This window comes from Bos taurus, chromosome 3 (assembly GCF_002263795.3).
Source record: "Bos taurus isolate L1 Dominette 01449 registration number 42190680 breed Hereford chromosome 3, ARS-UCD2.0, whole genome shotgun sequence".
Taxonomy (NCBI): domain Eukaryota; kingdom Metazoa; phylum Chordata; class Mammalia; order Artiodactyla; family Bovidae; genus Bos; species Bos taurus.
The window spans coordinates 12,845,782-12,868,883 of NC_037330.1; the positions used below are offsets into that span (position 1 = coordinate 12,845,782).

At 41.3% G+C, this 23,102-nt stretch overlaps 1 protein-coding gene across 5 annotated transcripts in view; it reads left to right on the forward strand.

The window, feature by feature from the left end:
• FCRL5 (Fc receptor like 5) overlaps nt 1–22,454 on the forward strand; it is a 64,024-nt gene extending 41,570 nt beyond the window's left edge. For 3 of the 5 annotated variants that reach the window (XM_024989901.2, XM_024989902.2, XM_024989904.2), the window contains 7 exons: nt 15,996–16,274; nt 16,717–16,833; nt 17,517–17,544; nt 18,892–18,974; nt 19,178–19,246; nt 21,516–21,547; nt 21,626–22,454. In XM_024989901.2, the coding sequence (XP_024845669.1) occupies nt 15,996–16,274; nt 16,717–16,833; nt 17,517–17,544; nt 18,892–18,974; nt 19,178–19,246; nt 21,516–21,547; nt 21,626–21,715 (698 nt within the window). In that variant the 3' untranslated portion in view covers nt 21,716–22,454. Of the gene's footprint in view, nt 1–5,857; nt 6,137–15,995; nt 16,275–16,716; nt 16,834–17,516; nt 17,545–18,891; nt 18,975–19,177; nt 19,247–21,515; nt 21,548–21,625 lie in introns of all 5 variants that reach the window. The other 2 variants (XM_024989905.2, XM_024989903.2) reach the window with 2 other exon arrangements.
• Nucleotides 22,455–23,102: the final 648 nt, after the last annotated feature.

Here is a 23,102-nt window from a genome sequence, read left to right on the forward strand (position 1 = left end):
CCATCCAGTAACTTATCCTTCCTCTTCCTAAGGTACAGAATAGAAGACTGCTTCCTATAAAAGGTGAAAATCACCATCTCATTTCTATAATAGATTCCATCCTTGCTTGCATTCTCAGACATTTTGAACAACTTTCTCTCTTATGTCCCTTAACACCTGCTCTATAGGATCCTTCCTATTGAGTTTAACATGCTATATCTCCCCCATGTCTAAGGGGGAAAAAAAACCCATTTGATCTCATTTATGCCTCCAGTTGGGCTTCCCAGGTGGTAAAGAATTTACCTGCTAATGCAAGAGACACAAAAGAGGTGAGTTTGGTCCCTGGGTAGGGAAGATCCTCTATAGTAGGAAATGGCAACCCATTCCAGCATTCTTGCCTGGGAAATTCTATGTACAGAAGAGCCTGGCAAGCTACAGTCCATGGGACCATAAGCTGGACACGACTGAGCAACCAAGTACACATCCCTCCAGCCACTGTTCTCTTATGACTAAATTTCCAAAAGAAGAGTCAGTTGCACAGGTTGCCTCCATTTCCTTATTATCCACTAAGATTAAGCCTTGGTTTCTTCTGAACTTTATACCAAAATTATTCTTACAAAGGTCACTAATGACTTCCATGGCTTTAAATCCAATGGCCATTTTCCAATCCTCACCTTACTTGATCTCTCAGAAACAGTCTATGTTGTTTATCTTTTTATTCTTCTGGAAGCCATCCCTTCCTTGTCTTCAATGATTTCACTGTCTCCTGGATCATCTCTCTCTGCCATTCCCTCTCAGTCTCCTTTACTAGCTCCTCACCTTATAGATGAACTAAGCATTGGTGTGTTCCAGAATTTTGTCCGGCATGTATCCTCTTGTCTTATATATTAATATGTTCTTTCTCTGGATGATCCTGGGGATGTCATCTATATAAGTGATTCTTTTCTTTTTTTTTAAATTGGAATATAATTGCTTTCCAATGTTGGGTTAGTTTCTGCTGTACAACAGAGGAAAGAATTTTCTATGTGAGTCACCAGAGTGACCCAGGCTCCAGGCTCCCATCTTAGCAAACAGCTCCCCATTTTTCAGTAATGGCATAAACAAACGTTATGTTCCTGAACCTGGTAGGTAGATTCCGTTCTGCCAGAGGAAGATTTTGCTGTAACTTTCATACAAGCTATTTTTGAATGCATTGTCTTATTTTGTTTCGTGGTGTATTTTTTTTTTATTTAATTTTATTTAACTTTACAATACTGTATTGGTTTTGCCATATATCAAGATGAATCTGCCACAGGTATACATGTGTTCCCCATCCTGAACCCTCCTCCCTCCTCCCTCCCCATACCATCCCTCTGGGTTGTCCCAGTGCAACAGCCCCAAGCATCCAGTTTTGTGCATCGAACCTGGACTGGTGACTCGTTTCATATATGATATTATACATATTCCAATGCCATTCTCCCAAATCACCCCACCCTCTCCCTCTCCCACAGAGTCCAAAAGACTGTTCTATATATCAGTGTCTCTTTTGCTGTCTCGTATACAGGGTTATTGTTACCATCTTTCTAAATTCCATATATATGTGTTAGTATACTGTATTGGTGTTTTTCTTTCTGGCTTACTTCATTCTGTATAATAGATTCCAGTGTCATCCACCTCATTAGAACTGATTCAAATATATTCTTTTTAATGGCTGAGTAATACTCCATTGTGTATATGTACCACAGCTTTCTTATCCATTCATCTGCTGATGGACATCTAGGTTGCTTCCATGTCCTGGCTATTATAAACAGTGCTGCGATGAACATTGGGGTACACGTGTCTCTTTCCATTCTGGTTTCCTCAGTGTGTATGCCCAGCAGTGGGATTGCTAGGTCATAAGGCAGTTCTATTTCCAGCTTTTTAAGGAATCTCCACACTGTTCTCCATAGTGGCTGTACTAGTTTGCATTCCCACCAACAGTGTAAGAGGGTTCCCTTTTCTCCACACCCTCTCCAGCATTTATTGCTTGTAGACTTTTGGATCGCAGCCATTCTGACTGGCGTGAAATGGTACCTCATAGTGGTTTTGATTTGCATTTCTGTGATAATGAGTGATGTTGAGCATCTTTTCATGTGTTTGTTAGCCATCTGTATGTCTTCTTTGGAGAAATGTCTATTTAGTTCTTTGGCCCATTTTTTGATCGGGTCGTTTATTTTTCTGGAATTGAGCTGTAGGAGTTGCTTGTATATTTTTGAGATTAGTTGTTTGTCTGTTGCTTCATTTGCTATTATTTTCTCCCACTCTGAAGGCTGTCTTTTCACCTTGCTAATAGTTTCCTTTGTTGTGCAGAAGCTTTTAAGTTTAATTAGGTCCCATTTGTTTATTTTTGCTTTTATTTCCAATATTCTGGGAGGTGGATCATAGAGGATCCTGCTGTGATGTATGTCGGAGAGTGTTTTGCCTATGTTCTTCTCTAGGAGTTTTATAGTTTCTGGTCTTACATTTAGATCTTTAATCCATTTTGAGTTTATTTTTGTGTATGGTGTTAGAAAGTGTTCTAGTTTCATTCTTTTACAAGTGGTTGACCAGTTTTCCCAGCAGCACTTGTTAAAGAGATTGTCTTTAATCCATTGTATATTCTTGCCTCCTTTGTCAAAGATAAGGTGTCCATATGTGTGTGGATTTATCTCTGGGCCTTCTATTTTGTTCCATTGATCTATATTTCTGTCTTTGTGCCAGTACCATACTGTCTTGATGACTGTGGCTTTATAGTAGAGCCTGAAGTCAGGCAAGTTGATTCCTCCAGTTCCATTCTTCTTTCTCAAGATAGCTTTGGCTATTCAAGGTTTTTTGTATTTCCATACAAATTGTGAAATTATTTGTTCTAGCTCTGTGAAGAATACTGTTGGTAGCTTGATAGGGATTGCATTGAATCTATAAATTGCTTTGGGTAGTATACTCATTTTCACTATATTGATTCTTCCAATCCATGAACATGGTATATTTCTCCATCTATTAGTGTCCTCTTTGATTTCTTTCACCAGTGTTTTATAGTTTTCTATATATAGGTCTTTAGTTTCTTTAGGTAGATATATTCCTAAGTATTTTATTCTTTTCGTTGCAATGGTGAATGGAATTGTTTCCTTAATTTCTCTTTCTATTTTCTCATTATTAAACTTTTAACTACAAAACCTCCCAGGTGAGTACATGCTTATGCCATATCTCTTAAAAGTTCATGACCTGAAACACTTTTAAAATGCATGGAATTCCCCCCAGACCTGGTCCTCTTTCAAATTATCCCCACTTCTGTGAAAGATAACTCTGTTCATTCAGATACGCAAAGCAAAAAATCCAAGAGTCTTCCTTGACGTTTCTCTCCCTTGCTCTCCATAGCCAGTTAATCAAGTCTTGTTGCTTTTATTTTTTCTAAATATTTCTCAAATCTTTTTTTCTATCTTTACTGCTACTATCATAGTTATATCTACCATCATTTCAATTACTGCAATGCCACTACTCCACTCCACTTCTAATAACATTTCCACTCCAATTTTGTGCCATTACGATCTATTTTACACACTGAGATCAGAATTGTCTTTTTTTTTTTTTTTTTTAAGATAGCTTTGATCATCTCATGCCTCTGTAGAGAGACACTTACAGATTTCCCATTGCTCTGTGAAGAAGGATCAAAATCCATACCATGGCTTGTGAAGCTCTGCCTAGCTCTTCAGCCTCCTATTTCTTGGCATTCTTCAAATGCTTCCCATAGCGCTGCTGTTACCTTGTTTCAATAACACAAAAGCTCCAACTTTCCTACCATCTCAGGGCCTTTGCACATACAGTTTACCCACCTGTGCAGTCTTCATTCCCTTCTTCACCTGATTAATCCAAATGTCACTTTGTGAGGAAGCATTCCTTGACTAACCCATACTAGATCAAGCCCCAGTACTATACATTTCATAGCATCCTATTCTTTATATCAATAAAATAAAAATACTTGTATTTTTATTTAACTGCTCCTTAACATCTCATCTAGATTGTAGTCTTCATGAGAGGAGAGCCTGTGTCTTTCTTACCATTGAATCCCCAGTATACCATCCTGTTCCTAAGGCTTATTAATTGCTAAATTAATTTCTGATAGATGAATAAATATAAAAGTGAGCCAATAATTTGATCAATATCTATTCTCTTTTGGGTCTTATTTTTGATGTAGCCAAGGCTCAGTTACATCCCTGGCTATATAAACAACAGTCTTCCTTGTTTCTCATTTTCTATTGAACTGATTACTTCTTTTGACTACTCTGATACTTGAGTTTCAATTTAATCTTTATTTTCAGATTCCTCAAACATTTTTGAGATTGTGTATTAAGTACTCCCTGCTATTCTTTGGAAGTCTGCATTCAGCTGGATATATCTTTTTTTTCTCCTTTGTCTTTCACTTCTCTTCTTTTCTCAGCTATTTGTAAGGCCTGCTCAGACAATCATTTTGCCTTTTTCATTTCTTTTTCTTGGGGATGATTTTGATCACTGCCTCCTGTACAATGTTATGAACCTTCATCCATAGTTCTTCAGGCACTCTGTCTATCAGATCTAATCCCTTGAATCTATTTGTCACTTCTGCTGTGTAATTGTAAGGGATTTGATTTAGGTCATACATGAATGGTCTAGTGGTTTTCTTTTACTTTCTTCAATTTAAATTTGAATTTTGCAATAAGGAGTTCATGATCTGAGGCACAGTCCACTCCTGGTCTTGTTTCTGCTGACTGCATAGAGCTGCTTCATCTTCGGTTGCAAAGAATATAATCAACCTGATTTCAGTATTGAACATCTGGTGATGTCTATGTATAGAGTTGTCTCTTGTATTGTTGGAAGAGGGTGTTTGCTATGATAGTGTGAAATATCAGTAACCTTAGATATGCAGATGACCCCACCCTTATGGCAGAAAGTGAAGAGGAACTAAAGAGCCTCTTGATGAAAGTGAAAGAGGAGAGTGAAAAAGCTGGCTTAAAACTCAACATTCAAAAAACTAAGATTATGGCATCTGGTCTCATGGCAAATAGATGCGGAAACAATGGAAACCGTGAGAGACTTTATTTTTTCAGGCTCCAAGATCACTGCAGATGGTGACTGCAGCCATGAAATTAAAAGACACTTGCTCCTTGGAAGAAAAACTATGGCAAACATAGACAGCATATTAAAAAGCAGAGACATTACTTTGCCAACAAAGGTCTGTCTAGTCAAAGTTATAGTGTTTCCAGTACTCATGTATGGATGTGAGAGTTGAACTATAAAGAAAGCTGAGCACTGAAAAATTGATGCTGTTGAACTATGGAGTTGGAGAAGATTCTTGAGAATCCCTTGGACTTCAAGGAGAGCCAACCAGTCCAAAAGGAAATCAGTTCTAAATACTCATTGGAAGGACTGATGCTGAGGCTGAAACTCCAATACTTTGGCCACCTGATATGAATAACTGACTCATTGGAAAAGACCCTGATGCTGGGCAAGATTGAAGGCCGGAGGAGAAGGGGATGACAGGATGAGATGGTTGGATGGCCTCACTGACTCAATGGACATGAGTTTGAGTAAGCTCCAGGAGTTGGTGACAGACAGGGAAGCTTGATGTGCCACAGTCCACGGGTCGCAAAGGGTTGGACACAACTGAGAGACTGAACTGAACTGATTAAGTACTCCAAACTATATAACACTATATATATATATGTATATATAACACTACACAAATGATACTATTTCTTCAGATTTGAAGAAATTATAGCTCAGTTCTTAGTGATATCACAAGGTCATTAAAAACTGAGAAAGATATTTTTCTGTTTGAAATGTCTTTTCTATGGTGGAACACATTTATACAATAGAAAATGATGGTTAACCCTTTTTCTTCCCTCAGTTCCAGTGTCTCATCCTGTCCTCACCCTCAGGACTCCCAGGGTCCAGGCTGTGGTGGGGGACATACTGGAAATTCACTGTGAGACCCAGAGAGGCTCTCCCCCCATCAGGTACCAGTTTTACCATGAGGATGTCGCCCTGGGGAGCTTCTCAAGCCTCTCTGGAGGAGGAACATCCTTCAACCTCTCCCTGACCACAGAACATTCTGGAAACTACTCCTGTGAGGCTGACAATGGCTTGTGGGTCCAGCGTAGTGAGTCAGTGTCACTCAATGTCAGAAGTGAGTTGGTCCTGCCCACAGCATCACAACCAAGGACTGACTATCTTCTCTCCCTGGCCTCCAAAACGGAGCTCCAGTACTACTCTTTGCTGGGTAACAGCCCAGCGTACTTCCTGCCCACAGAACCTCTAACTGAAGTCTGGGGTCCTTACTGTGGTTACTGTTTAGGAGCCTTGACTTTCCCAACAGCACAGTTAAAGAAGTCTTCTTGAGTGTGATTAAAAAAAGAACTCTCAGTAAAAATGCAAAGAAGGTTTTTAAGAACATAGACTGCATTTTGATCTATGACTATGATACAAAAGGGAAACTAAAGAATTCTAAGTATAGGTTTTTCTGCTCCAAAAATGTTGGGCCAGGTTTTTCTTTCACTGACTCCCAACTAACCTCTACACTTGAGCCTTTTTCACTACCAGGGATAAATATGCCTCACACATCTCCTTTAATCTTTAAGATGAAGAACTGAGTTATAAATGAGATCATTTTTTATCTTCAGTTTGCAGGAGAGGAAACTGAAGTTTAGAGAGGGGAAGTAATGAGCTTACAGACACAGTTAACAATGGTAAAGCCACATTGAAAAACAAGCCTATCCAACTCTTAATGTAAATCTACATTATGACACCTCTCATCCCTTTGATGTGATCTCATGCTTTAACACGACTTTTTAATAATTTATTATTTGAAGGAATACATGAACCTTCATGACAAAAAGAAATCAAATTGTACGAAAGGGACAATATGAAAAGTAAAGTTCTCTTTCTACCTGCGTGGACACACTTTCATACCTACATGCTTCCAAGACATAACCACTGTCAATATTTGCAGGTGTATTTTTCTAGAAATATTAAAATATATTATAAAGGCATAGAAATTTTACAAGTAGAATCATACTACATGTATAGTTACGCAGCTTGCATTTTTTACTTAAAATTTTATTTTGGGCGTCTTTCAAGTTTTATAAGTAAGTTGATTAGATTGTCTCTAGTTTTTAGCAATTGCAAAAAACCTACAACAGAAATATTTGTGCAGATATATTTGCAAATCCTTTTGTAAAGTTACATGTTTATTTATGTATATCTGGCTGTGCTGAGTCTTTGTTGCTGTGCATGGGCTCCAGTTGCAGCAAGCAGGGGATACTCTCTAGTTGCGGTGTGGGGGCTCTCATTGTGGTGACCTGTCCTTTTGCAGAGCACAGGCTCTAGAGCACGCAGGCTTCAGGAGTTGTGGTGCACGGGCTCACTCACCCCATGGCATGTGGAACCTTTCCCAACCAGGGATCAAATCCACATCCTCAGTGTTAGCAGACATATTCTCAACCACTGTCATCACCAGGGAATCTCTCCTTCTCTAAATTGAAGTATAGTTATTTTACAATGATGTGTTAGTCATGCTTTTTTTTTAAATTTATTTATCGATTGATTGAAGGATAATTGCTTTACAGAATTTTGTTGTTTTTTGTCAAACCACAACATGAATCAGCCATAGGTATACATATATCCCCTCCCTTTTGAATCTCCCTCCCATCTCCCTCCCCACCCCACCCCTCTAGGTTGATGCAAAGCCCCTGTTTGAGTTTCCTGAGCCATACATCAAATTCCTGTTAGCTATCTATTTTACATATGGTAATATAAGTTTCCATGTTATTCTTTCCATTCATCTCACCCTCTCCTCCCCTCTCCGTATGTCCATAAGTCTATTCTCTATGTCTGTTTCTCCATTGCTGCCCTGTAAATAAATTCCTCAGTAACATTTTTCTAGATTATGTATATAGGCATTAGAATACGGTATTTATCTTTCTCTGACTTACTTCACTCTGTATAATAGGTTCTAGGTTCATCCACCTCATTAGAAATGACTCAAATGCATTCTTTTTTATGACTAATATTCCATTGTGTATATGTACCACAACTTCTTTATCCATTCATCTGTTCATGGACATCTAGGTTGCTTCCATGTTCTAGCTATTGTAAATAGTGCTTCAATGAACAATGGGATACATGTGTCTTTTTCAATTTTGATTTCCTCAGAGTATATGCCTAGGAGTGGGATTGTTAGGTCATATGATGGTTTTACTTGGGTTTCTCTTACCTTGGATGTGGGGTATCTCTTCATGGCTGCTCCAGCAAAGCGCAGCCACTGCTCCTTACGTTGGAAGAGGGGTATCTCCTCACTGCTGCCCCTTCTGATCTTGAAAGTGGAATAGCTCCTCTAGGCCCTCCTGCGCCCGCGCATGGAAAAGAAATGCAAAAAAGCAAAATGGCTGTCTGGGGAGGCCTTACAAATAGCTGTGAAAAGAAAAGAAACCAAAAGCAAAGGAGAAAAGGAAAGATATAAACATCTGAATGCAGAGTTCTAAAGAATAGCAAGAAGAGATCAGAAAGCCTTCCTCAGCAATCAATGCAAAGAAATAGAGGAAAACAACAGAATGGGAAAGACTAGAGATCTCTTCAAGAAAATTAGAGATACCAAGGGAACATTTCATGCAAAGATGAGCTCAATAAAGGACAGAAATGGTATGGACCAAACAGAAGCAGAAGATATTAAGAAGACGTGGCAAGAATACACAAAAGAACTGTACAAAAAAGATCATCATGACCCAGATAATCACAATGGTGTGATCACTGACCTAGAGCCAGATATCCTGGAATGTGAAGTCAGGTGGGCCTTAGAAAGCATCACTACGAACAAAGATAGTAGAGGTGCTGGAATTCCAGTTGAGCTCTTTCAAATCCTGAAAGATGATGCTGTGAAAGTGCTGCACTCAATATGCCAGCAAATTTGGAAAACTCAGCAGTGGCCACAGGACTGGAAAAGGTCAGTTTTCATTCCAATCCCAAAGAAAGGCAATGCCAAAGAATGCTCAAACTACCACACAATTGCACTCATCTCACATGCTAGTAAAGAAATGCTTAAAATTCTCCAAGCCAGGCTTCAGCAATACGTGAATCGTGAACTTCCTGATGTTCAAGCTGGTTTTAGAAAAGGCAGAGGAATTAGAGATCAAATTGCCAACATCCTCTGGATCATAGAAAAAGCAAGAGAGTTCCAGAAAAACATCTATTTCTGCTTTATTGACTATGCCAAAGCCTTTGACTGTGTGGATCACAACAAACTGTGGAAAATTCTGAAAGAGATGGAAATACCAGACCACCTGACCTGCCTCTTGAGAAACCTATATGCAGGTCAGGAAGCAACAGTTAGAACTGGACATGGAACAACAGACTGGTTCCAAATAGGAAAAGGAGTATGTCAAGGCTGTATATTGTTACCCTGCTTATTTAACTTCTATGCAGAGTACATCATGAGGAACACTGGGCTGGAAGAAGCACAAGCTGGAATCAAGATTGCTGGGAGAAATCTCAATAACCTCAGATATGCAGATGACACCACCCTTATGGCAGAAAGTGAAGAGGAACTCAAAAGCCTCTTGATGAAGGTGAAAGAGGAGAGTGAAAAAGTTGGCTTAAAACTCAACATTCAGAAAACTAAGATCATGGCATCCGGTCCCATCACTTCATGGGAAATAGATGGGGAAACAGTGGAAACAGTGTCAGACTTTATTTTGGGGGGCTCCAAAATCACTGCAGATGGTGACTGCAGCCATGAAATTAAAAGACGCTTACTCCTTGGAAGGAAAGTTATGACTAACCTAGATAGCATATTCAAAAGCAGAGACATTACTTTGCCAACAAAGGTCCGTCTAATCAAGGCTATGGTTTCTCCAGTGGTCATGTATGGATATGAGAGTTAGTCTGTGAAGAAAGCTGAACACCAAAGAATTGATGATTTTGGACTGTGGTGTTGGAGAAGACTCTTGAGAGTCCCTTGGACTGCAAGGAGATCCAACCAGTCCATTCTGAAGGAGATCAGCCCTGGGATTTCTTTGGAAGGAATGATAATAAAGTTGAAACTCCAATACTTTGGCCACCTCATGCGAAGAATTGACTCATTGGAAAAGAGTCAGGTGCTGGGAGGGATTGGGGGCAGGAAGAGAAGGGGACGACAGAGGATGAGATGGCTGGATGGTATCACTGACTCGATGGATATGAGTCTGAGTGACCTCTGGAAGTTGGTGATGGACAGGGAGGCCTGGCATGCTGCGATTCATGGGGTCGCAAAGAGACGGACACGTCTGAGTGACTGAACTGAACTGAACTGATGGTGGTTTTATTCCTAGTTTTTTAAAGGAATCTCCATACCGTCTTCCATAGTGGCTGTATCAATTTACATTCCCACCAACAGTGCAAGAGCATTCCCTTTTCTCCACAGCCTCTCCAGCATTTATTGTTTGGAGACTTTTGGAGGACAGCCATTCTGACCAGTGTGAGGTGATATCTCATTGTAGTTTTGATTTGCATTTCTCTAATAGTGAGCAATACTAAACATCTTTTCATGTGTTTGTTAGCCATCTGTATGTCTTTGGAGAAAAGTCTGTTTAGGTCCTTTTCCCACTTTTTAATTGGGTTGGTTGTTTTTCTGGTATTGAGTTGTATGAACTGCTTGTATATTTTGAAAATTAATCCTTTGTCAGTTGCTTCATTTGCCATTATTTTCTCCCATTCTGAAGGTTGTCTTTTCACCTTGCTTATAGTTTCCTTTGCTGTGCAAAACTTTTAAGTTTAATCAGGTCTCACTTGTTTACTTTTATTTTCATTTCCATTACTCTAGGAGGTGGGTCATAGAGGATCTTGCTTTGATTCATGTCACCGAGTGTTCTGCCTATGTTTTTCTCTAAGAGTTTTATAGTTTCTGGTCTTACACTTAGGTCTGTAATCCATTTTGAGTTTATCTCTGTGTGTGGTGTTAGGAAGTGTTCTCATTTCATTCTTTTACATGTAGCTGTCCAGTTTTCCCAGCACCATTTATTGAAGAGGCTGTCTTTGCCCCATTGTATATTCTTGCCTCCTTTGTCAAAAATAAGGTACCCATAGGTGCATGGGTTTATTTCTAGATAGAAAGCCTAGAAATAAACCCATGCACCTATGGGTTCCATTAGTCTATATTTTTGTTTGTGTCAGTATCATATTATCTTGATGACTGTAGCTTTGTAGTATAATCTGAAGTCAGGAAGGTTGATTCCATCAGCTACATTCTTCTTTCTCAAGACTGTTTTGACTATTTGGGGTCTTTTGTGTTTCCATTTAAATTGTGAATTTTTTTGTTCTAGTTCTGTGAAAAATGCCATTGGTAATTTAATAGGGATCGTATTGAGTCTATAGATTGCGTTTGGCAGTATAGTCATTTTCACAATATTGATTCTTCCTACCCAGGTACATGGAATATCTCTCCATCTATTTATGCCATATTTGATTTCTTTCATTAGTGTCTTATAATTTTCTGTGTACAGTTGTTTTGTCTCCTTAGGTAAGTTTATTCCTAGACATTTAATTCTTTTTTGTTGCAGTGCTGAATGGGATTGATTCCTTAAATTCTCTTTCTGAGTTTTCATTGTTAGCATATAGAAACTCAAGTGATTTCTGTGTATTGATTTTGTATCCTAAAACTTTGTGAAATTTACTGATTAGCTCTAATAATTTTCTGATACTATCCTTAGGGTTTTCTATGTACAGTACCATGTCATCTGCAAACAGTGAGAGCTTTACTTCTTTTTTTCTGATCTAGATTCCTTTTATTTCTTGTTCTTCTATGATTGCTGTAGCTAGGACTTCCAGAACTATGTTGAATAATAGTGGTGAAAGTGAACACTCTTGTCTTGTTCCTGATATAGGGAGAATGCTTTCAGTTTTTCACCATTGAGAGTAATGTTTGCTGTAGGCTTATCATATTTGGCCTTAACTGAGGTAGATTTTTTTCTATGCCAGTTTTTTGAAGAATTTTAAGTATAAACAGGTGCTGAATTTTGTCAAAGGCTTTTTCTACCTCTATTGAGATTATCATATGGTTTTTATTTTTCAATTTGTTAATATGGTATATCACATTGATTGATTTCCATATATTGAAGAATCCTTGCATCCCTGGAATAAATCCAACTTGATTATGGTGTATGAGCTTTTTGATGTGTTCCTGAATTTTATTTGCTAAAATTTTGTTGAGGAGTTTTGCATCTATGTTCATCAGTTATATTCACCTGCAGTTTTCTTTTTTTGTGTTGTCTTTGTCTGGTTTTGGTATCAGGGTGAGGGTGGTCTTGTAGAGTGAGTTTGGAAGTGTTCCTTCCTCTGCAAGATTTTGAAAGAGTTTTAGAAGGATAGGCATTAGCTCTTTTCTAAACGTTTGATAGAATTCTCCTGTGAAGCCATCTGGTCCTGGGCTTTTGGGAGATTTTAGATCACAGCTTCAATTTCAATGCTTGTAATTGGGTTGTTCATAATTTCTATTTCTTCCTGGCTCAGTCTTGGAAGATTGAACTTTTCTAAGAATCTGTCCATTTCTCCCAGGCTATCCATTTTACTGCCATATGACTGTTCATAATTGTCTCTTATAATCCTTTGTATTTCTGCCTTCTCTGTTGTAACTTCAATTTTTTCATTTCTAATTTTGTTGATTTGATTCTTCTCTCTTTTTTCTTGATGAGTGTGGCTAAAGTTTTGTCAATTTTGTTTATCTTCTCAAAGAACCAGCTTTTAGTTTTATGAATCTTTACTACTGTTTCTTTCATTTCTTTTTCATTTATTTCTGCTCAGATCTTTATGATTTCTTTCCTTCTACTAATTTGGGGGTTTCTTTGTTCTTCACTTTCCAGTTGTTTTAGGTGTAAAGTTAGGTTGTCTATTTGATGTTTTTCTTATTTTTTGAGGTAGGATTGTATTGCTATAAACTTCCCTCTTAGAACGGCTTTTGCTGCATCCCATAGGTTTTGAGTTGTTGTGTTTTCATTGTCATTTATTTCTATAAATTTTTTTATTTCCCTTTTGGTTTCTTCAGTAACCTGTTGGTTATTTAGAAATTTATTGTTTAATCTCCATGTGTTTGTGTTTTTACAGTTTTTTCTTGTAATTGAGACCTAGTCTCATAGTGTTGTGGTCAGAGAAGATACTTGATATGACTTCAATTTTCTTAAATTTACTGAAGTTTGATTTGTGACCCAATATGTGGTCTATTCTGGGGAATGTTCCATGTGTACTTGAGAAGAATGTGTATTCTTCTGCATTTGGATGGAATGTGCTGTAGACATCAATGAGACCCATCTCATCTAATGTATCATTTAAGACTTGTGTTTCCTTATTAATTTTCTGTTTTGATGATCTGTCCATTGGTGTGAGTGGCGTGTTAAAATCTCCTAGCATTATTGTGTTACTGTCAATTTCTCCTTTTATGTATGTTAGCGTTTGTCTTATGTATTGAGGTGCTCCTATATTGGGTACACAGATATTTACAATTGTTATGTCTCCCTCTTGGATTGATCCCTTGATCATTAAGTAGTGTCCTTCCTTATCTCCTATAATCTTCTTTATCTTAAAGTCTATTTTGTCTGATATGAGGATTGCTACTCCAGCTTTCTTTTGCTTCCCATTTGCATGGAATATATTTTTCCATCTTCTCACTTTCAGTCTGTAAGTGTCTTTAGGTCTGAAGTGGGTTTCTTGTAGACAGCATATATATAGGTCTTGTTTTTTTATCCATTCAGCCAGTCTGTGTCTTTTGGTGGGAGCATTTAATCCATTAACACTTAAAGTAATTATTGATATATATGTACCTATTGCCATTTTCTTAATTGTTTGGGGTTGATTTTGTAGATCTTTTTCTTCTCACCTCCCTAGGAAGCCCTCTAACACTGTGCTGATCTCTGGACCTGCTGTGGAGGCAACTCAGATTCTAATCTGGTCTTACTCCTGTGTGTTCTTGCCTCCAATGTCCACCTATCAGAACTAGTGCGTTTTCTTTTGTGGGAGCTCTCAATGTCCTTTTATATATTCCATAGACACATAGTCTGCCTAGTTGATCATATAGATTTAATCTGCAGCTTGTACAGCTGGTGGGAAGGTTTTGGGTCTTCTTCCTTAGCCACACTGCCCCTGGGTTTCAATTGTGGCTTTATTTCCACGTCTGATGTGGATTGTCCACTGGGGTTTGTTCCTGAGGCTGCCCTGGAGGACTTGGGCCTGCCTCAGTGAGGGCTAGATGTGGAGGTGGTGCAGCTGCTTGGGTCTCAGGGGTTCTGGCAGCACCAGGTACTCAGGGGAGTTGGAGGCTATGGCAGCAGGAAATATAGTGCTCTAAAAGGGTATGGCAACCAGTATTGGCCAATACGCTCCAGTATTCTTGCCTGGAGATCCCCCCTGACAGAGAAGAATTAGACACAACTGAAGCAACCCTGAGTGCATAGATGCAAGATTTTTTTTTTTTTTTTTTGCCTATGGCAGCTCTGCCCCAGTGAGGGTTGAGTGTGAAGGTGGTGCAGCTGCTTGACTTGTGGGGACCCTGGTGGCACACTTGGTGTGGACAAGTCCAGGACATGGACTGCCTCCACAGGAGGCACATAACCACAGGAGTTATGGCCCTATCAGAGTCTTTCTTCAAGCCTCTTGTAGCTGGCGATCAAAAAGCCTCTTTGACTAGTTTTTCTCCATAGCTCCACCTGTTCTGGCACTTAGAGGGCTCCCTTGCCTGGGGTCCTTCTCTGTTGTTTGGTGTGTCTGACACATAGAGGGCCCCCCTTGACTGGGTTCCTACTCTGTAGATCAGCATATCAGGCATTTTAAGGGGCACCCTGGGTGGGGTCCTCAGTTCATCAGGCATTTGATGGGCCAGCCTCTCTATTGTTTAGCTGCAGATGCTGGCATGTAGGGAGAGAAAGGGTATGGTGATGACTCCACCCCCTAAGTGTGACTCAGCAGTATCGCCTTGCTTCCATGGCTGTCCGGCTTTCCTCCACATTTCCCACCACAATCTCCTCCTTCATATCCCCTCAATCTGTTTCTCCACAGTCAACAGCAGCCCTCACCCTGGGATTGCTCCACAATCCTTACACTTCAGCTCCCAGCTACTGAACCTTCCAGGGGACCTGTGTCCCTGTCCAGGGTATATATGGCTGTGGCAAGGACTCTCTGGTTCTCATTCCATTTAGGCTGCCGCAGATGAGCTGTTTCCCTCTCAACCTTAAATGTTTCTCCTCCGACTCAGACATTGCCCCAATGTGGGGACCGGACCCCTGTTTCAGTTCCCCCACCTAGGAGGGTAGGTCCAGTCCTAGTAACACTTCTGTTTTCCCCCCTAGTTCCTTCATCCTACCGAGTTTTGCATGGGTCTATATATTCTTTTCCGCTGGTCATGTATTTCTGTCGTCTCGCAGCTGGTGTTCTGCGTGCACTTCTGTGTCTGAAGGTGCATTCCTGATGTATCCATGGGGAGAGATGTACTCCATGTCCACCAACTCCTCTGCCATCTTGTTCTGCCATGTTAGTCATGTTAGTAGCCCTAAAGAAAATAGTCTTATAAGTAGATTTGCTGGGTCAAAATTTAAGTGCATTTTCAATTTGGTCAATACTGCCAAATCTCCATTCAAGAAAGTGTCTCAAATATGCGTTCCCACCAAGAGCCTATCAAGGTGCTGTTAATCCACAACTCCATCATAATTATCTGCCTGTATTAACCTTTGCCAATCTGATGGGTATTTTGTGTGTAAACAGTTAATAAATAATGAGGAAGATAATATTTTTATATATTTATTGGCTATTTGAAGTTTCTAGTGGCTCATAGCCTTTTCACACTTTCCTGTTGGATATTCTTGTGCATTAAAAGCTGTTCGTGGATTCAGGTCACTAGCTTTGTCTGTCATACATGTTTTCAACCCATTTTCCTAGGTTGTGAACTGACTTTTGTTATTTGTTTACATTATTTTTTGTTCCTTTATAAATATGTTGGCAATAGGACCTTCTGTTGACTTTTTGTTTTCCCCCAGTTCCAGTGTCTCGCCCTGTCCTCACCCTGAGGACCGCCAGGGCCCAGGTTGTGGTGGGTGATATATTAGAACTTCGCTGTGAGGCTCAGAGAGGCTCTACCCCGATCCTGTACTGGTTTTATCACAATAACATCACCCTGGAGACCAGCACATCTCACTCTGGACAAGGAGTGTCCTTAAACCTCTCGCTGACTGCAGATCATTCTGGGACCTACTCCTGTGAGGCCGACAATGGCCTGGGTCCCCAGCGCAGTGAGGCAGTGACACTTTCGGTCATGGGTAAGTTTTCCATGCCCAGGCCCCAGGGCATGGAGGACAAAAAATGTCCTCCAAGGATGCTCTGAGTGCCCTCTCAATACTTGACCAGGGTGGTGCCTCTCAGGAACAGGTACACAAAGCAGGAAGCATTCCAAGTTGTTAATTTCAGAAGTGTTTCTGAGAGCATGTAATTTGGATGGGAAAGGAAAGCCAAAGAGGACCATTGAATTTAATGTTCATCAGTTAGTATCATCCATCCTGACCCTCAACCCTTGCATCAGCCACAGATATAGTCTTCCCCACAAAGAGAAGAGCCATTTCCTGGGCCACATCTATACCTGCTTAATCTCAAGAGTCCTGCTCCCCTTGGTTCATCCTCTCTCCCAGGCATCAGCTTCAGGGGTCAGGCAGTTCAAGACCACAAGCCTCTCCCTCTGGCTCATGCCTGGGGTCTCCCCCTCAGGACTGACAGGGAGCAAAAACAGCCTTATTGCCACCAGTGTCACCGGGGGGCTGCTCAGCATGATGGCCATTGCTGCCGTGGCACTGCTGTTCTACTGCTGGCTCCTGAGAAAAGCAGGTGGGTGACTCCCTGGCTAACCTTTGCTTGAGTCCCTGTCCTTCCCATCTCTGTTCCTTTAGGCTCATGCTGCCTTTGGAACCACCCCCAAGCTCTCAACAGTTCCTTTCTGCACAATTCCACATCTCCTACCTTCCCCTCTAGATCCTCCAGAATTTGTCTTCTTCAAATGCCAAGTTGCCAAAACAGCCCTTTTGGGTGGAAGTTGCTTTTACAAGATGTAGTTTATCCAACGTGACAAATTGCAGTGTATCTCCCTTGCTACCCTTGAAAGACTCCCTAGGAACAGGAATAGAAGAAGAAAAACTCTGAGAAATGGGAGCAAGAACAGAAATCAAATGAAATTTTGATAACTTATTAATTTTGTAAATGTATTGTACTTTCATAGTAGATAAGTCTCTTTTCCCAATCCAGCTATTGAGCATTGTTCTTCACAAACTCCAGGTTAAACAATTATGGATTGTGGGCTACCCTTTTGCATTATAACTATAAACTTCTGGAAGCCAGGATCAGTAGTTTTTGCCCAATCTGCTACCTCCATTGTGAATATCAAAGCATGGTTCACATTTTAGTGACAGTGACTTCTGGCAGGTTCTAGATGAGCTTCCTATGAGCTCTGCTCACAGGAAGACTTGTGAAGTCTTCCTTTTCCTGGACTCAATGCTTCTCTGCTTTCCTTTCAGGAGGAAAGCCTACAGTTGACTCCTCCAGGTAAGGCCTGGCTGTATTCCCATATGGTTAATGAAATGCCACTGGGTATAAAAATGAAATTGAATCTGGCTACTGCTAAGAACGGGGATTCCCTGGTGGCTCAGATGGTAAAGAATCTGCTCTCAATGTGGGAGACCTGGATTTGATCCCTGGGTTGGGAAGGATATATCCCTGGGAGAAGGATATAGCTACCCACTCCAGTATTCTTGCCTGGAGAATTCCAAGGACAGAGGAGCCTGGCATGCTACAGTCCATGGGGTCTTAAAGAGTGGGACATGACTGAGGGACTAACACTTTCACTTTCACTGCTGAGAGCACAGTCACTGCTTCATGTCACTGAGATGGGTTATACCAGTTCCATGTTGCCACCTCCCTTGGGTTATCTCAAGGCAATTCCCTGGACTTTCTCACCCACCAACTTAGCTAAACAGGCCTTTTTTTCTTTCATGCCTGTATGCTCAGTTGCGTCTGACTCTTTGCAACCCCATGGACTGTAACCCTCCAGGCTCCTCTGTCCATGGACTTCTCCAGGCAAGAATACTGCCATTTCCTTCTCCATTTTTTTTTCCCTTTCAGCAAGTGATTGCTTTTTATTTATAAACTTACGTCCTTGGTCCACTGTTGCCTAGTTTGTATGAGTGATCACCATGAGCACAGAACCCATCTATTTCCTAACATGCTCTAAGGTTAATAAGCCTGGAAAGCTCTGATTAGGTCATGGCCAGCCCAGCCTAACCAATATCTGTTGTGATGACAGCCAAGAAGATGAAGTCACACAACTTGGCCATCCAGAGACACCTCTCTGCTATTAGGAGGTGGGGCCTGTGAAGAAGGGGCTGCCATCTTGGATTCCCAAGGTTGACTTTAGGAGCCACACCACAACTATTCCTGGGCAAGCTCATAGTAGCAACATCCAAACCATCCCGAGTTCCTCTGAGCCTTTCTGATTATGGATTTCTCTGAGATACCAATATTTCTGAAAGTACAGACTTTGGAGCCAGGTTTGAATCTTGGTTCTTTCCTTTTCTAGTTACATAGTCTTCAGCAGATCATCTGTTAGAACCTCCATTTTTTTCCCATCTATAAAATAGAGAAAAAAACAGAATCAACTTAATATTGTTATAGGTACTAGCACAGTGCTTAGTACATACCAGATACATACCATAAAGTCTGGATTAATATTATGATTTATAATTTAATCATCTCTAACAATAGAGTATTTATTATACACTCATCTATGTTTCCAGGCTTGGCAACTATCCTGTGATAAAGACTTGCTAACAGGGAATGATCCTTAGATCTACTTTTTCAGGATTTCTGGGAAACATCAATGTTTCTGTTTCATAGGAATCCTTCAGCCCCAGATCCCCAAGAGTCCACCTACCACAATGTACCAGGCTGGATAGAACTGCAACCAGTATACAGCAATGGTGAGTACTGAAGACCCTCCATTTCGGCAGGGACCCCAGGGTTGGTCTGGGAAGGGGTGGGACAGGAAATGAGGAAGGGACAGTGCAGAGGCTCAGAGGGCTCTGCTCCCTCTAGAGAATAAGCTATGACTGGGGGACAAAGAAGTAGCAAGACAAGGGGGCAAGAATCTTAGAATCCTCTCAAGTGTCAACTTCTCTCCAAGTAAATCCTAACAGAGGAGAGGTGGTGTACTCGGAAGTCTGGAGTGTGAAGAAGGAGAACAAACTCACAGGTAAGACCCAAGGACCCTTGATTTTGGTGGTTGATTGCTGTGTGTGGCTCAGTCTCCACCCCTTCAGTGGGTCTGGGCCAACGAGACATAGATGTGCCCCTTGTTCTGGGTCACTGGACTTCTTGAGTTATGCCCAGCTATATTACTGGGATTAACTCAAGCTTATTGTGCAGAACTGCTTTCTCCATTCTCTATCGATGGCCTCAGCATCATCTGAGTAATGAATCCATTGCCCTGGGCAGTCACTTAATCCCTCAGAGCTTCCATGTCCTGTCTGTGAAATGAGACAGGACTGTCTTTAATGCCTGTATCTTTTTTTTACTGCTGCTGTGGCAAACAACCACAAGGGCTTAAACAATACTAGTTAATTATCTTACTGTGCTGTAAATCAGACATCTAACTCAGGTCTCACTGGACCAAAATAAGTGTCCACAGAGTTCCTTCCTGGAAGCTCCAGGGAAGAATATATTTCCTTGCCTTTTCCAGCTTCTAAAGGATACCCCTTTCCATGGCTCATGGTCCCATCCCTCTGTCCTTAAAGCAGCAATGTGGCATCTATCTAACCATTCCTTCAATAGTCAGTGCTGCCTCTGATCACAGCTAGGAAAGGTTCTCAGATTTTAAAGTTCTCCTTAAAGTCCCACCTGGGTAATCTAGGAAAATCCCTCCATTTCAAGGTCCTTAATCTTAATCACATGTGCAAAAATCCCTTTCACCATCTAGAGTCACATATTCACAGGTTCTAGGGGTCAGGACATGGACATCTTTGTGGGAGACATTATTCAGCTAAACACACTCTCTCATAGGGTTATTGTAAGGACCAGATGAGGAAGCAGATGTAGAGATGCTATAGCAGCAACAGAATCTGAGCACCTTTTATGATGAGTCTATGCTGGTTGTCTGGCTGCATTATTATTTCTCCCCCCTGGTAGATGGTCTGCAGTGAACAATCCCAGCCTGGCTTCTGCCTGCAGCCAAAGGAAAGAACAACTTTTGGGGCTGTTCTAATTCTATTCTGAAAAAATCTGCCACGTGATTTTAGCTATTCTGCTCCCCCCCCCCTTTTTTTGATCCCTCTTATATAAAATCAAATGACAAATGAACTGTTTTTTTTGTTCTATTCTTGGTTCAGTGGCCTCTTGACCTCTAACATGAATGAACTATTCACACTTATAATCCCCTTTGATGAGAGTATTGCTATTATCCCCACTTCTTAGATGAGGAAATGGAGGCAAAGAGACCTTAAATGACCAGCCTGAAGTCACAGAACAGTTTGTCTCCAGAATCCAAGTGTTGGGCCAAGCTCTGCTTCTCAGGACAGTTCCAGGGAGCCTTAGAATTCACTCCAAGCTAAAAGACAAAGTCCTGCTTGATGAATGCCATATTTCCTTCCAGCTTTAAGAAAATATAGTAATAATACTAGCAACTTCTAGTATCATATCAACATGTGTTGAGCAGTTCTTATGTGCCTGGTACAGTTCTGAGTACTATAAATAAATGTTAAATTGTATATGCCTTAAAAATATACATACATATTTATAGTTTGTTTGTTAATAGCCTTCAGAATTGTACCCTCACATTGGAATTGCTCAATGTATAACAGATATTAGAAATCACATGGACACACAACCCTATAGATAGATATTATTATTCCCATCATACAGATGAGACAACTAAAGCAGGAGATACTGAGTGACTTATCCAAGGCCACAGAGGTGGCACAGCTGTCCTGGAGCTCAGTTTAGGTGGTCTGGATCTGGAATCTGCTCGAAGCCAGCTGCTTCTCCATAATGTGCGTGCATGCTCAGTCAGTGTCTGACTTAGTGATCCCGTGGTCTGTAACCCACCAGGCTCCTCTGTCCATGGGGTTCTCATGGCAAGAATACTGGAGTGGGTTGCCATTTCCTCCTCCAGGGGATCTTCTCGACCCAGGGATTGAACCCACATCTACGCTGGCAGGTGGCTTCTTTACCATTGAGCCACATGGGAAGCCCCTCTCCATAATATTCACTATTAATCTATGATCAAAGCATAAACAAAATAAAAGTTGATTTCTTCCTTTTGAGAGCCCCTGGGGGAGCTCTGCATGGGGAACAAAGAGTGTAGTGATGCTGCAGAGATAGCTGGTGGAAGCTGTGAGGCTGAGGGTCTTAGAAAAGGTTCAGTGGCTGTGCGGGCCCCATGGAGAAGGCTGTGGCTGGGCCTTCTTGTAGCTTGGATACAAGTGGAGAATTGAGTTCACATTTGAATGCTTCCCTTCTTTCCACAGCGGCCTCTGAACCAGAGCCTTTTAAGAACACGGTGAGTCCCATGCCCTGTGCACCCTCCCATCTCAGGCCCACCGGTCTCTGGCCCTCACCTGTGTGCTCTTTCTCCCAGGATTCATGTGTCATCTACTCCCAGGTGAAGGGAGCTTCCACCACAGCCTCTAAGCCCCAGTTCTTGGATCCATTAACTCCTCACAGATGAGTCCACATAGCTCCAGACTGCTGCCTCAACCTCTGCACTCCAGAGCCATTCTTGCAGGGTCGTGGAAGGGACATTGAAGTGGGAAGATTTAAGCCACCCCAGGCCACACCCAGCAGCCAGTGCCCCAAGTGCCCACACCCTCATCTGAACAAAACACAGGGCCCCAAGGGACTCCTGTCTACTTCCAAATTGACAGCCCTGCCACATATCCCAAACAGCATATTGTTCCCAACCCAGGGCCCATGATGTTGCCTGGCTTCCTTATTGTGCTTGAGCTTCAGACATATCCCCACTATTCTTCCATGATGACAACACCCAAGCTCTGCCATGAATACAACCTGCTCTCAGTCAATGCTTTTCTCAGTTGCCATCAGTCTGGTATGGCTATGGTGGGCTCTGCCGAATGCGATAGCACACACCCATGAGATGTGTACACTGGATTTGTTATAGACCTCTCCATGGTGGGACTGCGTTCCATACTCACCTGTGTGTCTGAAACTCTAAGCTCAGTATCTGACACCAGGATAACTTCTGTCCTGCCCATGTAACAATATCTACCTGTCCAAGTATGTGGATTTCACACACTCGGACCTAGATCCTTCCCATCCTGCCAGAAGGAACCTAGCACAGTCATGGCCAGGAGGACCAGAGATGCAAATAGAATGCACATTGAAATATAGCAGGTGCTTTATTACTATTTGAATGAATGAATGAATAAATAAATGAGGAAGATATTGTGGATCATTATGATATATTTTTACCCTCAAACTGGCATCTGATACAGTGTGCTTCCTAGGAAATCCAGGAAATAGGAAGTAAATTCAGAGAAGGAGTTTGAGTGAGGAGAGATCTGTTCAGAAAGCAAGAAGGCTTCTCAAACTTCAAAGTGCTTATGGGTCACCTGGGGATCACAGAGTCTTATTCAGTGGGTCTGGATGGAGGCTAAGACCCTGTATGTATAGCAAGCTCCCATATGATGCTGATGCTACTGATCCTAAGAGTCTACTAATCCTAGGAGTCTACCAAGTACCCAGACCTTGTAGGTTTTGGCAGAGGTTCATGGAGAAGTGGCGAGGGCTCTGTCTGTCCATTGCCCAACTTCATGTGGGCCACTGATATAGCTCACAGGATTTCTGCACTGTTCTTCCACCAGAACACCATCAGCTGCTGTTGCTAAAAGAACTTCTCTTATATATGCTGGGATGCATCAGTCACCCTGGGTCCGGGAAAAAGTAGCCGCCACTATCTTTGTTTCCTCACCTTGGGCCTCATATTTTTCCCATAAAGGGATTGAATACACTGTGAATAAATACACCCCTTAGCCTTCTTCATTCAAAGTTGATCTGTCTCACCTCTGAGCCATAGGATGCTTTGCTCCATTTTTATG